General features: G+C 40.3%; 1 protein-coding gene across 1 annotated transcript in view; it reads left to right on the forward strand.

The window, feature by feature from the left end:
- PHACTR1 (phosphatase and actin regulator 1) overlaps positions 1-22,520 on the forward strand; it is a 490,073-nt gene that overhangs the window by 316,416 nt on the left and 151,137 nt on the right. Inside the window, exon 4 of the mRNA XM_082257554.1 lies at positions 3,936-4,100. Coding sequence (XP_082113680.1) covers positions 3,936-4,100 — 165 coding nt within the window. The remainder of the gene's footprint in view (positions 1-3,935; positions 4,101-22,520) is intronic.

A 22,520-nucleotide genomic window follows, 5' to 3' on the forward strand; every position in this document is an offset into this window, starting at 1 on the left:
GTGGCTGAGGCAATGAGATTTTACTACCACTGCTGGCGATTGAAGTTCAGCAGTTTTCATGCCTGCTACAGAGGAACATCTTGCTGCATCTGGCTGGAGAGGGAGTGATTCCACGGGTACAGACTAGCAGCCTCTTCAGTGAAAACAGAATGCAATGATTTGCTAATCTTATAAACCCATATTTTATTCACAATAGAAACATATCAGATGTTTAAACTGAGAAAATGTACCATTTTTAGAAAAAAATAAGGTCATTTTGAAATTGATGGGAGCAATACATCTCAAACAAGTTTGGACATTGCCATGTTTACCATGATGTAGCATCCCCTCTTCTTTTACCAACTCTTTGCAGAATTATGTCAACCTTTCCTGTACCCCTTTGGTCTAACTTTTCACCTATTATGTTTATTGTTAGCCCTGAAGAAGGGAGTACAAGTCCCTAAAACGTATTGGTTCCCATCAATAAACATATTCAGTTGTTTATCAAAAAATACAAATGACATGCAACAGATAAAAACATGCTTCCATGTTACATCTGGGTCTTATTCACACCAGATGAATTTTGTTCTGTTTAGCTGCATTGTTCATCCTGTAACTTTAAAGTGTTACTAAACCCACAACAGTAAAATCAGTCTGTGTATGCAGTAAAGCATGCTTATTATACTTACTGTGGAACCTCCGCATTGTGTAAAAAGGCTGTTTGATCCTGTCTTCTTTGATCCTCTCCTTCTTTTGCTGTCCCCAATCCATCTGCTGATAGAACAGAGCCTTGGGGGCACTCTGCACATGCACGGTTTGGTGTGTATTGCTAGAGAGGTTTTGTTTGAGGAGGGTGTGTGTGATGATCAGCACCGTGCTAATCAGCAATGTCCAGACAGAGGGTTAGGGGTCATGCAGACTCATAGGACAGTCAGAGGAGAATGAAAGCTCCGCCTACTAGCTTTAACACTGCCAAACAGTATATAGAAGTCACAAGACTGCTATATACTGCTGATGAGAAAAGGTATTTAGTAGTTTAAATTTACTAAAATAATTGCATTTCCATGTTTTGTGTACTGTGAGAGACCAGATATAGTGAATGCAGGGTCCTGGGTTTAGTAACACTTTAATAGGGCCTATCCCAAAAAAATGTGCAGCATTTCGGTATATTGGAAAAAGTCATGCATTGTGTAATTCAAGTCATTTGAAAAAAGGTTATACAAAAACTATTCCTATAAAACATGTCATCAATCATTAAATTTTGCTGTGTTATGAGCGCTATGAGACAGAGACCCAAAAACTGTTTGCAGATTCCCTCCCTGTTGACTGCTTATGAAAGCCCATGCATTCTTTTAGACAAGGAATACATTGTCAAGTGGAGGAGGATTGTTTTGCTGCCAGTACACAGTGCTGTCTTTGCAAACACATCTTTTTTTTTTTTGGTTGCATAAATACATTTCCTACATTCCAGCCACATGTCGGAATAACTTTGTTTCATGTGCTCCTTTGATCTGTCTTCACTTCTTCCCTCCTTTAACCTTGTCTCATAAATGACACACTGAAATATACCAGGAATGAGAAGTAAATCCTGCCAATGTTTGTTGTGATTGGAGACTGATTGACAATTACTTACATTTTTATATTTTTCGTTCAATTTAAAATCCATTTCTTTATAATGTTGCATATTTATATAATTTGCCTATTATTAAAGGACTTAATATAAGAGCATCAATTCATATGGTCGTTACAGCGGTAAACAGACCTAAAATTAATCTGAGCTCCAAGAAAACAGCTAAATATTCAGATTTAATACATATATGGGGAGTTGCTTTACCTCCTAAAGGATTTGCATTTCTGTCCATCCAGTCCTAAGATTTACACAGGACCCTCTCTCACCTTTCCTCTGCTGTGCTAATAAGCAACACATACAGATCATGTTCCTCCTCTAACCGATAATTGAATAGTGAAAGGATAAAAAGACTAAACCTAGCCATAGATGAATTGAAATTTGGCCAGTTCAGCAGGAATCGGCTGAATTTTGATCCATCTATGGCCATTCCTGTTCTTGAGAAATTGAACTAATGATCAACTTCTCATGAATGTGCTTGTTGGAAAATTTTGCTTCTATAAGTGCGTGCAACCAATCAGCTGGAGCGTTCATCATTGTATTCTGATGGCAGGGGAGTCCCCACTGTCAGAATATAATAGCGCACCGTGAAGGATTCCACACATTCAATGTGGATGGGGTAATCGGTTTAGCTTTTTCTATTCAGTCCACTGGCTGAACAAAAACAAAAATTAGCCCTATGGCCAGCTTAATAAGCTCATCTCTCCGTTACTCTGCTCTCTACTATCAACATCCTCCTTGTTAGCATCAGTGCAGCAACTGATTTTCTTCTTGTGCTGCTTCCCCTCGCACATTCTGAGCTCTGCTGTGCAGTGCATTTCAAGAGGTACTAAGTCAAATTCAAGTACCTACACAGCTTGCATTGAAAAAAAAAAAAAATGTCATGTTATATTAGCCCAACACATAAGCAGAGTTGTATAAAGTACTCGAAACCCATACTTAAGTAAAAGTACAAGTGCTGGATCAAAAAGTGACTTGAGTAGAAGTGGAAGTGCTCGATCAAAAAGTGACTTGAGTAGAAGTACTAAAGTATTCAACATTTTTTGTACTTAAGTATTGCAAGTAGTTTTTTTTTAAATTTTGCTACTCAAGTACTGAAAGTAAAAGTACCAGTAGTTTTGAAAAAGAAATTGCTACTCAAGTACTGAAAGTAAAAGTACAAGTACTGTGTTATGTAGTTATTAAAGAAAGAAGTCAAAAGTTTGAACATCATATTGTTTTTTATTATTTCAAATGCAGCTTTTATTTATACATACAGTAGCATTTATTTTCGTATGCACTGATAATACACATGTTTTGAGCTTCATGAAACCTGCCATCTACTGTTCTGGCAGTGGTAATTTTTATAATAGTAACGAGTAACCATGCAGCACAAAAAAAAAAATATCAGAGTAGAAGTATTGAAATCATCGAAAAAATGTAGTAAAAGTGGAAGTAGGAGAAAAAAATTCTACTTTATGAAAGTACAGATACCGCCTTTCGGTACTTAAGTACAGTAGTGAAGTAGTTCTACTTAGTTACTATACATCTCTGCACATAAGTGCAGCAGCAAAATGGTGGACTTTAATGCCCACACACTCCACATAGGTGTCACTGGTAGGCCAATGTTTCCTTGCTGACAGCACTCTCACTGCACGCTGACAGCACAAACACTAAGCTGAAGAAAAAGCATGGTCCCGAGTGCCACACAAAACCCTCAGTGAATAGTAAATGCAGCCTCAGTCCAAACTCAGTCCAGGTCTTGCCCCCTTCTGAAATGTTTTGTCCCATCCATGGGGCTTAGTCATGGAGGTCAACACCAAGGCTCTCAATGAGTAAGTACCATGGCCAACGGTCGTTAGTGGATGAGCACTGATAGGAGCCTGCAACAGAACCCCTCATCTTTGTAGGGGTTCACAGAGATTAGGCTGTCAAACACAGCTCTTTGTCCCCACTAATAATTAGTAGCTGGCTCCCAATCATTTGACCACTGTGACAGTCAGTCACATAATAACCAATCCCTCCTACCCCTTGGGTGTACAGACCCTATTAAAGGGATGCCAGGGCTGGGCAGAAAGAGGTTATTGAATACTGAGCTACAGTCATATACAGTATGTATTTTATACCCACTTATAGTTCCATTTTAAACCCCAACACTTTATAATCACAAAGTGTATTGGGCATAAACAACACCTACAATGTTCAGTATGTGACATCAGTAAGGAATTCAATAACCAAGACGACTTAATGTGTGTTAGGTATTTCAGTATTGGCCATGAGCCTTTCTTTCCAAACCTGTTATGTTTGTACATGAGCATATTTTCTTACAATTTTATCTGGTATCTTTCAGCTGAGGAAGTGGAGAGACTGGCTGCAATGCGCTCTGAATCCTTAGTGCCCGGGACCCACACTCCGCCAATCAGGAGAAGAAGTAAATTTGCCACTTTAGGAAGAATTTTCAAGCCATGGAAATGGAGGAAGAAGAAAAGTGAGAAATTCAAGCAAACATCCGCAGGTAACATATTTTTTCATTAAACAATATAAAACATGATTAAAATGTGAACAGTGTTGATATCGTTGAGTCAAAATGTGTTTTGATTTGATGGTCTGATATATTAAGATAGCAAACCATCCTATTAGTGGGCCCCCCTCGGTAGCCCATTGGAATCCCTTTTAATATTATGTTCATTGAGCCCTATATGAGATACACCTGACTACTACCAGATTTCCCTAAATAGGTATTCATTCTGAGTAAACTCTACATGATCCCTTTATTACTGCGTCCTCTATGTCCGCCCGGGAGGCAATTGCTGCATTTTTAAGCAGAACTACTCTGATACAAACTGGTCCTGAAGAAGCATGCTGCGAAACGCATAGACCCGTTGATCAGATATAACTCTGTAACAAGTCAAGTATTTCCTTGTCAGTCCAAACCTTTTGTTCTGTTTGAACATAGTGGGTTAAAGCCTGTCTGGGTTATTATTTTTAGATGTTGTTTCCCTTTATGTGTTGTATATGTCAACTGAGTGAGGACTGCTTTTGTTCTTCACTTTTTTTTTTTATTTCTTTGTAATAAAATTATATTTTTTATCAATTGTGAGTCGCTCTGGTTCATTCTACCATGTGCCCCCGAAAGTCCATATTCTTTGTGAAATAATGGTTTTGGGTTATTTCTCATTTTTTCCTCAATGTTATTATTTGGATGATGGCACTTGTTGGGTAGTTCATTTCTTTTCCTACATTTTGGCTAGAGCTTTACTATAGACCTGTACTGAGGGAAATACAGAGGTGGACTTTGGTGACCTCCTTCTTAAAATGCTAGTTGCTTGGCATCAGTATATAGGTAGTGAAGGCAAAAGTCTCGATCTGTATATTTGTTCTGGAGAATTATCTCCAAAACTATTAACGCTTTTGGGTTGGTGTGACAGCCAAATGTCAAGCATTTTCATATTACTGGTTTTCTTTAAAGTCAAACATTATCTAGAGACATGTTGTATTATTTTTTAAATTATATGGTGCCCTGAAATCAGTGTAGCAGCTATTCTTAATAAAAGTTTTGTGGAACCCTAGGGTTCTTCCAGAGGTTGCTAGGGGTTCCTTAAGCTGTAGCTGATTAACTTTGATGGTGCCTTTATAGTTCCAGGCCCAACACTACTAAAGCTGGCTATACATTAATCATTATATTTTGCCCAGCCAGTGGGTTGAATGGATACAATTACCCGATTCCCCCATCCACACACTCAGAGGGAATAATGCCGACTGTGCTATTGTGTTTTGATGGTGGAAAGCCTTCCCTGCCTTCAGAATACACTGATCAGTGTTGTTGGCTATAGCTGGTGGCACTGATTATTCAGGAAAAATCCAACAGGCTGGTTGTACAGAAGCTGATCTGTAAATCCACTTCTGCACAACCAGCCTGCCCATATATGGATTGATATTCATACAATCCCTGCAGAACAGGCCACATTTCAATCCATGTATAATAGCTTTTTGCAAAACCAACAGCATGACTTAGTTCTTTTTATCTTTTTATCTGTCTGTAAGGGTTGCATTCCTCCTAGTGACCACAGTTGTAAGGGGGCACTTTCCCCATAGAGCCCCGATAAATTGGTTTTTGATAGGGTTCCTTAAAGCATAAAATAATATTTTAAGGGTTTTTTTGTGGTGTAAACTTTTTGAAAAAAGCTGCCCTACAGGCTTTTAAAATATCCAATTTCCCAGTGTATAATTGTTCTTGTGTCCATGTAGTAGGTCTTTAGAGGGAGATTGCTTGTGCCAGCAATCCCTACTCCCCCAACTCATTTAAAGACCCATTCCCCCAACATATTACATTGCAGCACTTTTGGAAAAAGTCAGTTTATGCTTTATCTTTGGTGTTTTTACCATTGAGTTGATATGCAGTCATTCAAAAATGCAATTCAACATATCTAAAGCATATGGCAACTCATGTTAATATAAGTCACATTAATTCTGGTATTCTAGTGTTAGAAAAGGCTGCCCTGATTAAGGGATGCCTGGTATTCTTTAATAGCAAAGGAATCATACATTGAAAGAAAATCATATACTCCCATTCTCCCAACTCCTTAACTCACATTTATCATAGGAGAATTATATGACCTGCCATTGCTGACCTCTTTTTCTCAAAATGCTTGCTCACTGGCTGTCATCCTGATACTTTGACGCTAGTGCTTTTTGTGTCATTTGGCAGAAATCAAAGCTAGAGGTAGGTAAATCTGAATCGTCTATGACTTTCCTTTGCTGCTTCCTCATTAGCGAGATTCTGCAGCATTTCAGCCAATGGGGGTCTGGCTTCATTTTGGTGATTCTGCTGCTGGCATGGTGTTGCCATAGGCAGACTCACCAGCATGACATGGGCTTGCAATCATCATATAAGGAAACACATAAACTATGAAGCCTGTATATAAACCCTGCAGACAGTGTGTACATCACAAGAATTTGTCATTATTTGCAAGGAAAATTATAGAAATGCTTTAAATATACTGTTGATTTATTAAGAAGAATTCCAGGTATGGCATTATTTACATTGTTACGTTGGTCCATCTTGGATCCCTCTGGAACCTGGAAATCACTGTGGTAGCCTCTGCTACTCCAGTGATCTCCACTAGCTGCTCTAATTGGATGAAGTGGAAAGGATGACATAACTGCCCAATCTCTGCACTCCATTAATTCAGAGAACTCTTTACATTCATTGAATGGTGGCCAACCACCTGTGTTCACAATGTAGCAGTGCAGCCCCTTGGGACCCGGAGGCTAGTGAAGATCAATTTATAAAGCGATGACTGCTACAATGATTTCCAGGGGGATCCCACAAGCATGGCACATACAAGCTGGACCAATGTAACTATGTATAAAAATGCCATACCTGGAATTCTTCTTTAAAGTGGTTGTAAACCTCAGAAATAAAATATGAACAAAGCATTACCCTCTATAGTGTGTACTTGTCTCAACTCAGAGTGTCACTGATTCATTCCTCTGTTATCAGCATGAGTCACTTCAAGTTTTCCTGACACCAAGAGGAAAAAAAATAACAGGAGAGGGAGCTCCAGCACACAGCCTGTAATTGACAGCCTCATCTCTGTTCTTGTGTACTTTGTGAAGGGGTGTGTGTCTCTTCCCTCCAATCAGCTCTCAGAGCTCTGCAGAGTGTAACTTCAGCTCCCTGCCCTCTGCTTTCTGGATGTTCAGGCAACCTGTATAAATTCTGGACTTTGAATCACTGTAGAGAAGCGAGGGCTGTAGATAAACATATACAACGTATTACTTGTTTCACCTGAGGCCAGTCGCTTTATTTGGTATATGTAAGGGTTTACAACCACTGGATGAAGTCTAGCTAAACCCATTGATTTAACTGTTTCCCAAACCAGTTACACTTAAGGCATGTCACGAATTATACCTGTCACAAGTGTTTGTGCTTTCAGCTGATTTATTAAGCTATCAAATGGCTGGTGTCATAAATGGTGTCAAACAGAGGCTAAGATGGCAGCTTCCTTGGCTGAAAAGCATAGGAGGGTTTCGTTTTTAGACCAAGCACACCTAACTTCTTTTGACATATGGCCAGATTGGCTTTTAAAGGTGCTATTTCCAAAATATACTAAAACATTCTTTACAGAGAAACCAAATATAGTGTTTGCCTCCCTATTTTTCTCCTTTTCGTCATTATGTTTGGTTCTGTGGCAAGTGTGTTTTGTAAGATTTTTGTGTTCTTGTTTTTTCTGAAATTGTATGCTTTTTTTATATAAATGCTTTGTGGTTTGATTCGTGTGGGAATAAAAGGGCAGGCTATTGAAGATTATGAAATCCCTGACACACAAAAAAGCTCTTGGCATCTTGCCTTGCCTTCTGAAAGTTTCTTACCATTTGAGTCAGTCTGTATTTTTATGCAATAAATACACTTTTAACATTGTTTTACTTGTTTTATATAATCCAGTGCCTGGTATTTACATCCCACGCTCATACCACCCCCTCCTTCCACTGAAATTTAGTTTGTTTGGATGCCAGAGAAAATTAAATATTTAGGGTAATTCAATAATGGCTTGCACACTTATTACGTTTTTTCCCTTGGAAAACACATTCATATGACTTAAAGCTTAAAGCAGAACTAAACTCTATCAATCAACATTAACAATTTTTAATTTTTCTGCTGCTAACCTTAGTAAATAAATAGGAAGGTATATTATATTTACTTTTTTTAAACTTGTCTTTTACATTTCTTCAGTTGCTTACTGGTTTCTGGCCTAGACCAAAATGAGGTCATACATCCCAGGAGTCTTCATGCATTTTTAGCTTTCATCTAGAGGAGGGACTAAGCACACCCTCCTGCATATGGATCCAGGAAGTAAACGCTACATGAATCATCTGCCCTTACTCAAGATGGCCGTGGCTAGAAATGCTAGGAGGTTTTAAAGTGAATTCTCAAAAAAAGAAAGCATTAAGACATGGATAGATGGGTGAGTTTGAAAATTTAAAATAAATTAACCACTTGCCCACCGCCAGCAGTACATATACTGCGGCAGGCCATCTTTGTCCCGCGATACAACGTAACTGTATGTTGCTTCGCGGGACTGCTAGCGGGGGCACACACGCCCATTCCTCACAGGGGGAGCCAATTAGCGGGTCTGGTGGCTACGATTGCCGCCAGGCATCTGTGATCACTCCCCGTGGAGACAGAATGGCGGTCTGCCATTGTAAACATGGCAGACCACTGTTCTGTCAGTAATGAACACAGGGATCCTGTGTTACTCTCATTTAGGAACAAAGGTCTCTGTGTTCATTCAGTAAATACAACCCCAATACAGTTATAAAGCATCCCCTAGGGACACATTTAACCCTTTGATCGCCCCTGATGTTAATCCTTTCCCTGCCAGTGTCATTAGTACAGTAACAGTGCATTTTTTTTACCACTGATTACTGTAGTAATGTCACTGGTCCCCCTAAAAAATGTCAGTTAGGTTTCTGATCTGTCTGCCCCAATGTCGCAGTCCCACTAAAAATCGCAAATCGCCGCCATTGCTATTTGTGGTAAAAAAATACCGACCCTGGACAAAGCCATCCAGGGTATGTGGCCATAGCATAGACTGTAGACCAGCCTTTCTCAACCATGTCAACACAGAGGAACCTTTGAAATAAATTCCTTGTCTCGGGGAACCCCTGCTAAAAATGAAAAATCTACAACTCATGACACATTAGTGTGACAATCAGTAGGAAGAATGCTCCTTACTCTTGTCATCATTGGAAAGAATTACCCCCTTACAGATAGCTAAAAGGAACAATGGTGTCATTGGGATCTTATCTGAGAGGCAGAAATTGCCCCTTTCTTAAGGAACCCCTAGCAACCTCGGGAGGAACCACAAGGTTCCACGGAACCCTGCTTGAGAAACCCTGCTGTAGACTGTTGCTGCATCCAGAGGCAGCATTTATCCACCTCTGAATGCAGCAATGTACTCGCACGCAGACTGCAGAGAAGCTGATGGACTGGGTTTGCAATGATCGCTCTCACAGACAAATAAAAGGTAGAAGTAGGGAGTTGTCTGAAATATCACAAGAGATCCAATGTGTTATGCTCTAAACAAAAAACAGCTTGTGTCCTAGCTGAAGATAATGAACCTTGATATACCCCTATGCCACTTATCTATCACTGCCTCAAGTTATGCTGCTTTATGTTTAACTCTACAGTTGCAAAATGTATTTGATCAGACTAAGAAAACTGTGAGCATTTTATATGAATAGCTTGTGATTTTTGGCAGAGGTAATTCATCTGCCTACCCAACTGGCATATTATATAAACCGGATAAGCCAATATTAAGCAGCATCCTAAAAAATATTTTTCAAATAGATTTTAGAGTGAGCAATCATGCAATGAATAATACATGATATGTCTCTGTGGAGATCATATCACAGATACCTAGTGGCTCTGTACTCTATGATTTTTGATTTGCAATAATCTTTACCGATATTTTCTCCAACAGTTTCTATCTCTTATTCTTATTTAATTTTCTTGGATTTTAATATAATACTGAAATGTTAATTGCATACAAGAAAATAAATTGCTGTCCCAGAAAATTAACATTGGCTTGGATGCCTGGTTTAGGCATTTTCTTTGGCAGAGATAATTAACAAGAAAGAGTATGTCAAAAGCAAGTGGTAGTATTTGACAGAATTGTGATAGGTACTTGGATTGAGAGCCACAGATCATGTCTATATTGTATTGCAGTAGTCTAGTTCTGTTGTGAAATCACAAGTAGGTAAAAGTGACTGAAGACCCAACAATTCTGGTGTCATTTTGTAATTCATTATATGACAACAACAAAAAAATGAAATGCCTACCGATGATAAAAAAAAAAGTTATTTACCCTTTTACTAAATAATAGCCACATAGTTGATACCCATAGTAGACCTGTTCAGAATTTATTTAGCTGCACTTACCAGTGATTCTACTTCTCAGCAGTCTTCTGTCCAGTACTACACAGCCTCTACTGCAAAACCTTTGTCATCATCCAGTGCACCGCCCACATATGCATCATAGACTTCATTCAGTCTAAATATGCCTGTTAAGCAAAATAAATAGCACTCTGAAACAATTTACAAGGTTGATCAACCACAAAAGGTGTGAAATGTGATACTAAAGGTAGTGCTAACATCAGCCACTATAGCTTCTAGACACAATGAAAAGTTTATCTGGGTGGGACCATGCAGGGCTGCTCTCTTTCTCCCTTGCTCTTTATATTATCTATTGAACCCTTGGGACTTCTACTTAGATGATACCAGATGTTACTGGAGTATAAACCATTTCTATCATCACAAATTGTGTATGTTCACAGACAATGTTGTTCTTTTGCTTACTAACTCAGTTGTATCTTTACCCAACTTCTCCCATCTCCTAGAACAGTTTATTTCTCTTTTGGGGCTCCATGTAAATAGGTAAAAATGTAAAGTCCTAAAGCTTAACCTTCCTTCTTACATATCCTGACAAATTCAAGATAATTTTAAGTTTACCTGGAATCCCAACAAGCTTCCCTTCCTTGAGTAGTCATCAGACTAACATGCACAACACTGTATGACACTTTGTATCAGCCCAACTACCCTGCCGAATACGTCACCCTCAGGGTTTGTTGTAATGACAACTATACCATTTCTTAGCTGGGTTGAATCATGGCAGTTAAGATGACTATTCTGCCTAAACATATATGTTTCTGCATGCTTCTGGCATGGGTTACCTGTGGTTATGGGTTACCCTTGGGTTACCATGTTTTCTGATCTTTTTTTCGACTAAAATACTCAGTGGGGGGGTTGTTAGTAATACCAAGCAGCACAGATCTCTCATCCATGTTGCTTAGTTGTCTACCCTCAGGTGCCCTAACTAAAAGCATGTCATAGAGAGATGAATATATCTAAATATAAAACTGTGGGTTTTTTTTTTTCTTTTAACTTTGGATTGAATGTGGAAGGGTTATAAACCCTGTCAGGTTTTATTGTTGTCCGTAGGATAGATTCAGCCTCTCGTTTTGTTTTGGTGACCTTTGTCTTTGAGACAAAAAATGATGGGAGATCCAGTATTGTACATTTGCCATTAAAACAGAAGGCATAAAAAATTTTAAGTGGATGTAAACCCTTACATAAACTCAGTGAGCGTAATAGCCTCAGACGAAACACAGGGATGAAACAAATCTCCCCAACATATGTTTTACTGTATATCTGCAGTCTTCCTTTTTCTACACTCTTGGAAAAGTGCAGATCATGTTAGCAATCTTTCTTCCTCATTCAGCAGTGGATGGGGAGTCTGGGCTTATACTGTGTGAGAGCTGATTGGAGGAAAGGGACACACCCAAGCCCCCCCCCTTCCCTCCACATAGGCAGAGGAATGAAGGAACATGCAGAGCTGTAGTCTGAATAGACAAGCTCTCTGCTAAACTACCTCTAACACCGCTGGTGTGACCAGTAATGTGTGGACTGCAACAGAGAATGTCAGGCACAAATTCAGTGTAAAACAATATAATTTATTTAAGTGAACAACATAAATGTAAACGCACCTCCAATAAACCAAACTGTGTAAAACAAACCAGATAACCAAACAAAGTGACACACAATGCACAACTGCCTAAACCAAATCTATACAGCAAATAGGGAATGCAGGTGTAATTGTAACAGAGCCAGGGTCATACACGGGAGATCAAGTAGAGGGAGCAGGACAGGACAGGGAAAGGCTAACAGGGAGAGCAGGTGGGAAGGGATCAGGCCACAGGGTCAGGATCAGGGTCCAGGAACAGGAAATAGGATACAAGATACAGGGACGCAGGTCAGGGGCACATGCAGACAGCACTAAGGCAACAAGAGAAGGACAGACAGGACTTAAATATACTTCCTGCAACGAGCATCGGGTGATGACTAATGATATGAGCTTCTGACTGCTGGGAGACACCCACTAGTGGATGCTGGAACTGAAGCCTATTGATCTGGGATCCACAGTGCCACCAGCAGGTGAGCCCTTTCCTGACAGCACCCCCCCCCTATCCCCCCCTCTAAGAAGCGGCCTCAGGATGCTCCAAACAGCCATAGCTTAACCAGTCCATAAAAGACAGTCATCTGTTACACACAAGTCCAAAGCAAAATGTCCTCATAGGCTGAAGAAGTGCCAGGTCCCAAGGAAAATGCCCCACTGCCAAGATCTAACAATAGGCAAAGTGTCCCACTGTCTGAGTCAGGTGACTGACTGGGTACATCACCACTGGGGGTCAAGCAACTGGCTGGGTGTCCTGCTGGCCAGAACCTCTGAGATGTACAGAATTCGATACTCCAAGTCCCTCAAAACAGCAGGTACCCCAATGCTGGGATTCCACGAGTTATATGCATATTTAGCCCTGGGGTAATGTGACAATATCGGAAACTCTGACACCGAAGTCTCGCCATAACCAAGTAGCTTGCCTCATTTCCAGGACTTACTCTGCACTTCAGAATCCACCTAGGTCTCTCTGAGGCACTGGTTACCCGACCTGGGTTCCCTGGTACACCAGGAGCTGTGGCAATCGCATACAGATCATGGTAAGGCACAGATAGTACTCTGCCATTTCCCGGGAGCTTATCACGACCAGGGTCATGAAGGCAAATGCAGCTACTAGTTACAAAGGGCATGTCCGGACCACCAGGCTTTGGAGCAATAGGAACAACACACTGCGTTAATACACTCTACTACGGTAGCACCTGTTGGAAACATGCTGAATAGTGCTCAAAGAAATAAGCAGAGTCATCCTCCAATAACCATACTACTGATTCTACCCGAATATACTGAAGGGAGTAGAAAAGTCATCACTACCTTTAGAAATAATGGACAAAGCCAGTTCCGCACAAACCTAAATCAATGGCTGAACATCTCCAAACAACACCCTGCCCTGATCAACTAGGGAATGAGCAAGATGAACACAATCTAACAGCTGATCTCTGGCCCACTCCTTCAATATCTGGCAGCAGTTTTCCTTTTCCTCTGTCACTAGCAAAGAAAAGTACAAAACCTCCTCAGGATCAGGATGCTTCTTGCAACAAACAGCAAAGCCAAGATGGCTTCTCTGTGCAGTCACTTCTGGTCAGGACTATGCCTTGTTGTTATGTCAGCTGCTTTTGTAATCAGAAATGTGTGGACTGCCATAGAGAATGTCAGGCACAAATTCAGTGTAAAAGAATATAATTTATTTCAATATAAATGAACAACATAAATGTAAACGCACCTCCAATAAACCAAACTGTGTAAAACAAACCAGATAACCAAACAGATAGTGAAGAACAATGCACAACTGCCTAAACTAAATATATACAGCAAATAGGGAATGCAAGCGTAATCGTAACAGAGCCAAGGTCATACACGGGGGATCAAGCAGAGGGAGCTGGGAGCAGGACAGGACAGGGAGAGGGTAACAGGAGACAGAGAGAGCAGGAAGGAAGGGATCAGGCCGCAGGGTTGGGATCAGGGTCCATGAACAGGAAACAGAATGCAAGATAAAGGAACACAGGAATGCAGGTCAGGGGCACATGGAGACAACACCAAGGCAACAAGAGCAGGACAGACAGGACTTAAATATACTTCCTGCAACGAGCATCAGGTGATGACTAATGAAATGAGCTTCTGGCTGCTAAGAGACACCTGCTGGTGGTTGCTGGAGCTGCAGCCTATGGATCTGGGATCCACAGTGCCACCAGCAGGTGAGCCCTTTCCTGACACCCTGCTGATAACAGAGGAACAGAGCACCAGAGACAAGTGCCACTCAGAGCTTTGGAGAGAGATAGATAAACACTAGAGGTATATGTACCTAGGTCAGATTTAATGAATGGGGTTTACAACTACTTTAATATACAGTACTGCAATTTATTAGTCCTTAGATGTGGTGTCTAATCAAAGAGGAAAAAAATCCGGGACCATGATGTCTCAAAAATAAAACATATACGATTTTATTAAATCCATCCAATAAAAGGAATCAATACCTGTAGTTATTGACGCGTTTTAGACTCTTATAAAAGGCCTTAGTCATAATCACTTAGATGTGGTGTCTACATGAGTTTTTCCTTTAGGAGCTTTTTGTTTATTTTTACTTGGTAATTCATGTCTACACTCATTTCTCCACTGAATGTATGGAGATAGCCATGGTTGTCATACAGGCTGGATGTCAAACAGTTCTTCCTTTGAGTATCTCCATTACATGGTGGATTGATGCACTAGTAGTTTACACAAAAAATTAATTCTCTGTGCTTTTGTTTCATCTCACAGGATGAGACAGGGGTCCTGCATTTCTGGCAAGATCAACATGTATTTTGTGTACTTGCTGAAAATTTTCTTTGTCTGAAATGCAAAAGCTAATGCAGCCACCACATCTATGGACTGGTAAGCTGCAATGCGTTATATTTTTGTTTTTACATTTCGGTACACCTTAAAGTGGTTGTAAATTTCAGTCATAAACAAAGCACATATTCCTGCATTGTTTACTTGTCTCTCTTCAAAGCTCTAGGGGCCATTTCCCTCTGGTGCTTTGTTCTTCTGTTATCAGCATGAGTCACTTCTGAGAAGTTGTCCTGACACCAGAGATAAAATGGTGACAAGGGAGGAGAGCTCAGTACACATCTTGTCTATTCACAACACAGCTCTGCATTGTTCCTTCGTTCCTGTGCCATGTGTGAAGGTGGGTGTGTCCCTTTCCTCCAATCAGCTCTCACACACTGTACAAGAGCTCTAACTGCAGTTCTCCAGCTCCCTCCTCTGTGCTACTGACAAATGCAGAAGGATTTTATCTAAATTCAGCACTTTAAAGGGATGTAAAAAGGGAAGACTGCAGATAAACAAGTAAAAGATATGTAGGAGGATGTTTTTCATCTTTGTGATCATCTGAGGCTATTCACTTCACTGGGTATATGAGAGGGTTTACAACAACTTTAAGTTGAGGGTACCTGTTATCATGAGAGCATTCTAATAGGATATTTCGCCTCACTTGATGAGATATCTTTTTACTTTTTGTTGCGTCTTAAAAACCCTGTACACACAAGCCAAATATTGGCGAGTATCGGCCAATTCAACTGAAACCAGCCAACATTCAGCCCATGTGTACGGCAGCCTGTCCGACATGCTACTTTTGCATTACCATTGACCTGTATGGGAAAAGAAGCAGTTCTGAAGCAAACAAAAGACAATCAATAGGCCCATAAGGTCCTGAGCAGTTTGGTATTACCAGAACTTGCAGTTCTCTGAAATTCCTATTGGCCAGTAATAAGCCTGAAAGAATATGCAGGAGGTAACAGGAGGAGCTGTGTTATAGAATCCCAGGATCTGATCCTGGTGAAGTCATCTAAAGGTACATACAGGACCTGTCTGCCTGCTCTTAGATTTTAAGCTCTTAACGAGCAGGGCCCTCTGATTTCTCTTGTACCGAATTGTATTGTAACTGTAATATCTGCCTTCATTTTTTTAAAGCGCTGCGCAAACTGTTGGCGATATATAAATCATGTATAATCTTAATAATTATAGCCTGTTTGTGGCAGAGTTGCTTTGAGGGTGGTGGTGACATCTTCTCAACAATTATAGGTAGGGAGACATTTGCTCATTCTTGAAAAAGTGGTCTTGTACTTGTATATTGGTGCTGTAATTCTTTCCAATTTACTATAATGCAGTTCTTCAAGGTTTTCTTCTCTATGTAGAACGATTTCCCGACAGTTATTGGCCAAATAATTGCAAGAAATGCTTAAAAACAGGAGCATTGCTTGTAATTATCAGGCCATCAAGGACCACTCAACCATTTTGCTGAAGACTTTTTCAGGGAACTCTCAATAGATATAATTTCTACAATTATACACCTAAAGATCCTGTGTCCCAGTACTGTCTGACCCCTAAAGAGTCAGTACATATAGTACTGTAGCATTATTTCCAAGATATTTCATGTGGGTAATTTAAAAATTATACCATGTTTGTTGGGAAAGAATGCAATGTACCCTGCAGTAATTGTAACAAATTTTGTTGCAGAGTCCTGCCTGTTTTTCTGCGCTAAAGAAAAAGCTGTTTGTTGTCTGTAGAGTGAATCTAAATAGAAATGTCTTTTTCATTATTAAAAAGGAAGAAAAGTCTTAGTTTTTAATTGTACCTACAGGTAAGCCTATAATAAAGCTCCCCTATAGGTACTGTGAATATCTCCTAAACTTGCACAGTTTATGAGATATTTAGAGTGCATGCAGCCGGTGCTGTCATCGGCACATGCACCCTGGTTCGTCTTACCGTGGCAGACCTTCAGAACGAATGCCCTAAACAGCGGCTCCCGCACGCATGTGCGGGAGTGACGTCATTGCAGCACCGGCCGCTCACAGCGCCAGAGCCTGCGAACCCAGAAGAAACACTGGGTAGGATGTCCCCTGTCTCAGCAGTGTGCGGGCGCCACTGGAGGGCTTTGTTCTAAGATAAGTATTTCATAATGAGCTATGCCTTTGTCTTACAGGTTTATTTTTTGTTTGTTTTTTTTCTCGGGGTTTACAAAATCTTTAAACAGCTGATGCATCAGCAGTGCTCTAATGAGGAAAGTTGCAAGGTCTGCATACCTTTAGTGATTAACTCTTTTGGAGTATCTCACCAAAAATTAAATTTTTGCTGCAGAGGATGCCTTTTATTTGACTAGTATCTTAGTCTGATATCAATCACGCAAGTAGGAAAAGATATTTCTGGAGGTCTTCTGTACTCCACTGGTTATATTGCAGTGAACGTTACAGAAAATTACAGTGGCTGCAGGTTGAAAAGGAAAGGTAATTTTTATTAACATTCAATTACAATATGGTTTGTGAAGCAATTGTATATGCTGTTATTTTCTTTATTTGCTAATTTTTTAGAAAGCTGATTTCTCTTTAAAGCTGATTTCAGGACACAAAAAGCCACAAACAATATAAATCTACTTTGTAGGCAACATAGGCCTTTGCAAACACAGATATTACCCTATAAATGCAGCAATGACATAATCGCTGTACTGTACATGTGCAGAGAGCAGAGCTATGCCAAGTGCCTAACAGGCCCAACCACTACAGACTGACTGCAGAAGACTACAGAAAGGGGCAGAGTCAAGACCAGTTACCCTACGCAACGAGAGAGAGGAGCAGTGACAGGTCTTTATTACAGAAAGCTCCCACAGAGAGGTAAAGTTTCACACTGGTTTACTGGATTTAGGGAATAGTACACATCTCTTGTATTTAGACAATATTTGCCTATTTCAGCTTTAAAAATAAATATGTGATTAGCACCTAATGGACAAAGTAATGGCCTTACTGTAATGGCCAGCTGCACCTATTGACCTTTGCCTTTTCTCCCCAACTGCTCCAATCAGCTGCCAGGAGCAAAAAAAAAATACCATGCATAATTACATAATATCTTCCACATGTGCATGTGATTCTTTCCCCTTCTATGTGACAATGATGGTGCTTTGTCCTCCATCACACCTGTTTACACAGTGTTCGTGCATCCCCATTAAGACCCTTTAGTGTCAGTTGGGTTGCAGCACCTCCAAGGAAACAGCCACTGCACCCAGTTTGACAAATGTGTGAGTGCAGGCGCAGGGCCCCAAATACAGTGTGTGTTTAGGGCCGTGCACTCTCATGTCTATCAGATTGGAAGCAGCGGCAGTGTCCGTGCAACCTCTGCATCCCAAATGACATGAATGGGACTGCCTGCATGAACATCTGTGCATCCCCATGCAGGCAAACACAGCCAGTACACTGGCATACTATATAGTACACCCATGTGAACAAGTCCTTAGTTGTCAAAAGCTATTACATGAGTGAGAGAAGAGATTACGTAGCACAGGGGAAGCTACAAGTTGCAATTTGGAGCTTACAGAGGGCTAACCTTCTGATGGAACTATGAGGGATCAAAGGGTAAGGTAAGTACATGCAGCTTGTGGGGCCGGTATTAAAGCGTACCCGTTGCTTTCCTCTGCTTGGAGAAAGCACAGGTTCACTTTAATATATGCACCATGCCCCTCTGCTGCTGCCTAGTCTGAATTTCGTTATTTTTAGATGTGTCTGTTGTCATGATTCGTTCTCTACCAGAAAATTCTTGCTTTTGCTGGGATTGAATACTGGCAACAAAATCTAGTCATCTGCTAAGTAACACATATCTTAAAATCTTTTCAATTTCACAGTATTTATTCAAGAATCCAAATTGCTGTTTTTAATGCATTATTTCATATTTGACATAGGCTGTGTTTATTGTGTTCTAACAGCAATAACCATGACCTGTGAATTTCCTAGTAGACATTGATTTCTTGAGATGAATGCTTGTATGTATGGTGTATTAAGTAAAACAGAAATCAAGCAATTTTAATTAAAACTGTTAGGACTCATTCACACATGCCTGCATGCTAAATCGATCCGTTTTAGCATGCAGGCTGGTGTCCATTCTGCGCCAGTGGTGGGGAGTGGTGCCTTGCCTTGCAACAATGAAGTAAGGCACTGCTAACCCTTTTCTTGAAGCTTTATTAAAATGTCAAAGTGACATCTCATTCGCGTCTATTTACAGCAAGCTGTGATGCGGTACTCAGATCACAGAAGATTGCTTGCACTCCAGTTCCTCCATTCTGTAAATGTCTTGCATTATTTCCAATAGGCGCAAGGTGATCTACAAAGACCTCATTACTGCAATCTTTTTGGCTTTCCATACACTTTAAAGAAATCTGCACATTTAAAAAAATAAAAATACTTTTGAAAGTATATTACCAAGTAAAAGCTTGCGTAACATTTTAGTATTTGGGTTAAATTCATTTTAATATATGTAAAAGCATGGTGCAAAACATAATAGCGATCCAGCTGTCAAAGAACTCTTATCACCTTATCTCCATTGCCCTCTATGCTTTTATGCACATTCACTGAGGCACAACAAATAGCCATCATTTACTAGAAGGCAGCACATAAAATCAATCATCCCTGCTACATAAATGGAACAGCACACATATGAAAGGCTGAAAGTTCCATGTGTAGTATATATATATATATATATACTGTAGATATATAGCAAAATACCCCAATTACTGAAAATTTCTGCAGAGGTCTGTTCAGTCTTAGGAAAAATATCTTGAACCTTTGTATTCCTTGTTATCCTCCAGTTCGGGGAAACAGAAGAAAAAAAAAAAACTTTTTCTACCGTGTATTTTTGCACAGTACAACCCTATCCTTTGTTGTTCTCCCTCTCAAACATACTTGAGTGAAATGAAAGAGGTATGTTGTAGAATGCGCTACAGACAAGATTATTCTCTGCACATTCCCAAGTGTTTTGCTTTCTAAATACACATCTGAAAGATGTTGGAAAAAAATGTATCTTTCTCTTGCAGCTACAGTAATGTACAAAAGAAAAATATCTCAGCATTATTGATAGATACATGTGGCGCCATTTCTATGGTAATTGCATACTTCAGTCTGGAACACAAAATGCATCTTAAACACCTCCTGACCTATTGATGTATCGGAGTAAAGGCATACACAAAATAAAAAGTTACTTTATACAGAGCTACAAATACTGTCCATGAATAAGCATATCAGGATGTTCCAGTCTCTGCACAGAAAGTTAGATGTTTGAAAAGTTATTGTCAAAAATTATTTTATGGGATATATATACTGCCAACAGTTTGTGCAGCACTTTGCAAAATAAAGGGGGACAGTACAGTTGCAATATAATTCGATACAAGAAGGTAAGGAAGCCCTGTTCTTGGGAGCTTGCAATCTAAAACAGAAATGAATGTGATAGAAAAGGTAACTGTGAGGGATGAGCTGATGGAGAAAAATATCAGTTATTAGGCTGAGGTCTTGGGAGGATTTAAGAGGACGGTCTGAGTAATATTTTAAGATGAGGTTTGTGATGTAACTCAGGGTAGCGATGTGGAAGGCTTTGTATGTTAGTAATTTGAATTGTATTTGTTTGGTGAGCAAAAGTCAATGTAGACATTGTCAGTGGTTGGTAAGGTAGATGAGTCTGTCAGCAGCGTTCATGACTACACACAAGTAGAAATTCGGCCGAGAAATTTCGTCCGACGACTGATCTGCCGATTTTCGGCATGTTAGTATGATGCTTCCGACAACCGACTCTGACTTTTCGGCCAAAAAAATCCTGGTGTGCAGGCTATATAATTTTTGTCGACCGTCGAAACACGTCCGATTTTCATCTCATTAGTCAGATTTCGATGGGGAAAAATCTTATGAGCAAGACTAGGCATGCTCAGAGATGAAAGAACACAAAGAAAGCAATCCAACACATGACATCACTTCTGAAGTAGAATTCTGTCGTGCGGGAAAATTTGTGTGCAGTCCAGAGCACATTCCAACCAACAGACACCACTCTGGACAAAAGATGGACAACCGGTCGACGGAAATGAGTTGCGTGTGTACGAGGCTTTAAGGTGGATAGCCATTGTAGTGGTAGACCAACGAGGTGGGAGTTGTGAAAGTCAAAGCAAGAGATAACTAGAGACTTAATTAGGCTAGCCCTAGAAAGGTTGCAGGAAAGAAAATTGCTCAATTCCCCCATCAACACAGTCAGTGTTGAGGGGGGAATCCCTCCCGTAGGGCCATTGTGGAGCCATCAATCAACTTAGGTACATTCAGCCTGCCCATACATGGTTCAGTGATTTGAACAATCTGTGGTCAGCTTTATTAGCTTTGTGAAGGTCATTTCATAGAAGGGGCAAATTTAGGAAATGTTACAGAGGTTAAGGCAGTGAGATTTGGACAGAGAATCGATCTAGGGCTGAAAGCAGATGTGCCTTGATTTCTTTTAGTTAAAAGACTGCCTAAATATAACTGATTTCTGTATTCATTGTTCCAGTTTTTGGACAGTAGGGTTAAAACAAAATGTAATAATTGAATGCAATGGTAACAATTTAGAAATAGTGTCATATTGGTAAAAATCAGGAAAATGTGCAAATTAGCTACACTCAACTTAGCTGAAAACTTCTCTAGGTATCTAGCAGTTGTTCTGTAGCAATTTGAAATGTTTGCATTTTTTAGTACTGTTTATGATGTGCACATAATCCAAGCAGTTAACGTTTTTGCAGATGTGGTTTTCATCTAGTTGTTTATGAAACATGCCTTATACCAGCCTTTCTCAACCTTTTCAACACAGAGGGATGCTTGGAATAACTTACCAGTATTAGGAACACCTGGTAAAAATGACTGTATCTACAACTCATGATACATTAGTGTGATGGTCAGTGGGAAGAATGCTCCTTACACGTGAAGTCATTGGGAAGAATTGCCCCCTTACTGATAGCTAAAAAGATCAATGGTGTCGGCAGTGGTGTATTTAGGTTTGGTGCTGCCCAAGGCCTGACTAAACTTGTGCAACCCTCAATTTAATTATGCATTGGGCTGCAGTGCCACAGTTATTCACATTGGCAGCCGTCAGGGGCCAGTTGTATTAAGTGTGGTCGGCGGCCTGTGGTCTGTCTGAATGTCCTCACCGGCCGGTATTATCATACCAGCAGGTAGCAGTGTGACCACTTTATGGGGTTGCCGGACTGCATTACCTCCTGGACCCTGCCCAATTCATCCCATAAGACTTGCACTACTATACTAAAAGTGTAGCGCAAGCCGGTGGGGACCCTTTTCATGCGGGAGTCGGGAGCAGGCTGGGTTTTTCTCGAGTGAGGTGCAGCATTTTTGCTGCCCCCCTGCAAAGTGCCGCCCTAGGCCTGGGCCTTGTTGGCCTAGGCCAAGATACAGCACTGGGTGTCGGTGGGAACTTATCTTAGAGGTGGGAACTTATCTTAGAGGCAGAAATTCCTCATTGCTCAAGGAACCCCTAGCAACCTCTGGAGGAAACCTAGGGTTCAATGGATCCCTGCTCTATACTGTGCATATTACATGTACAACAATGTTGACAAATTCACTGACATTTACAGAGAAACCAAAGGATATGACAAGGTGT

The sequence above is a fragment of the Pelophylax lessonae genome (genome assembly GCF_965119305.1).
Source record: "Pelophylax lessonae genome assembly, chromosome: 5".
NCBI lineage: Eukaryota > Metazoa > Chordata > Amphibia > Anura > Ranidae > Pelophylax > Pelophylax lessonae.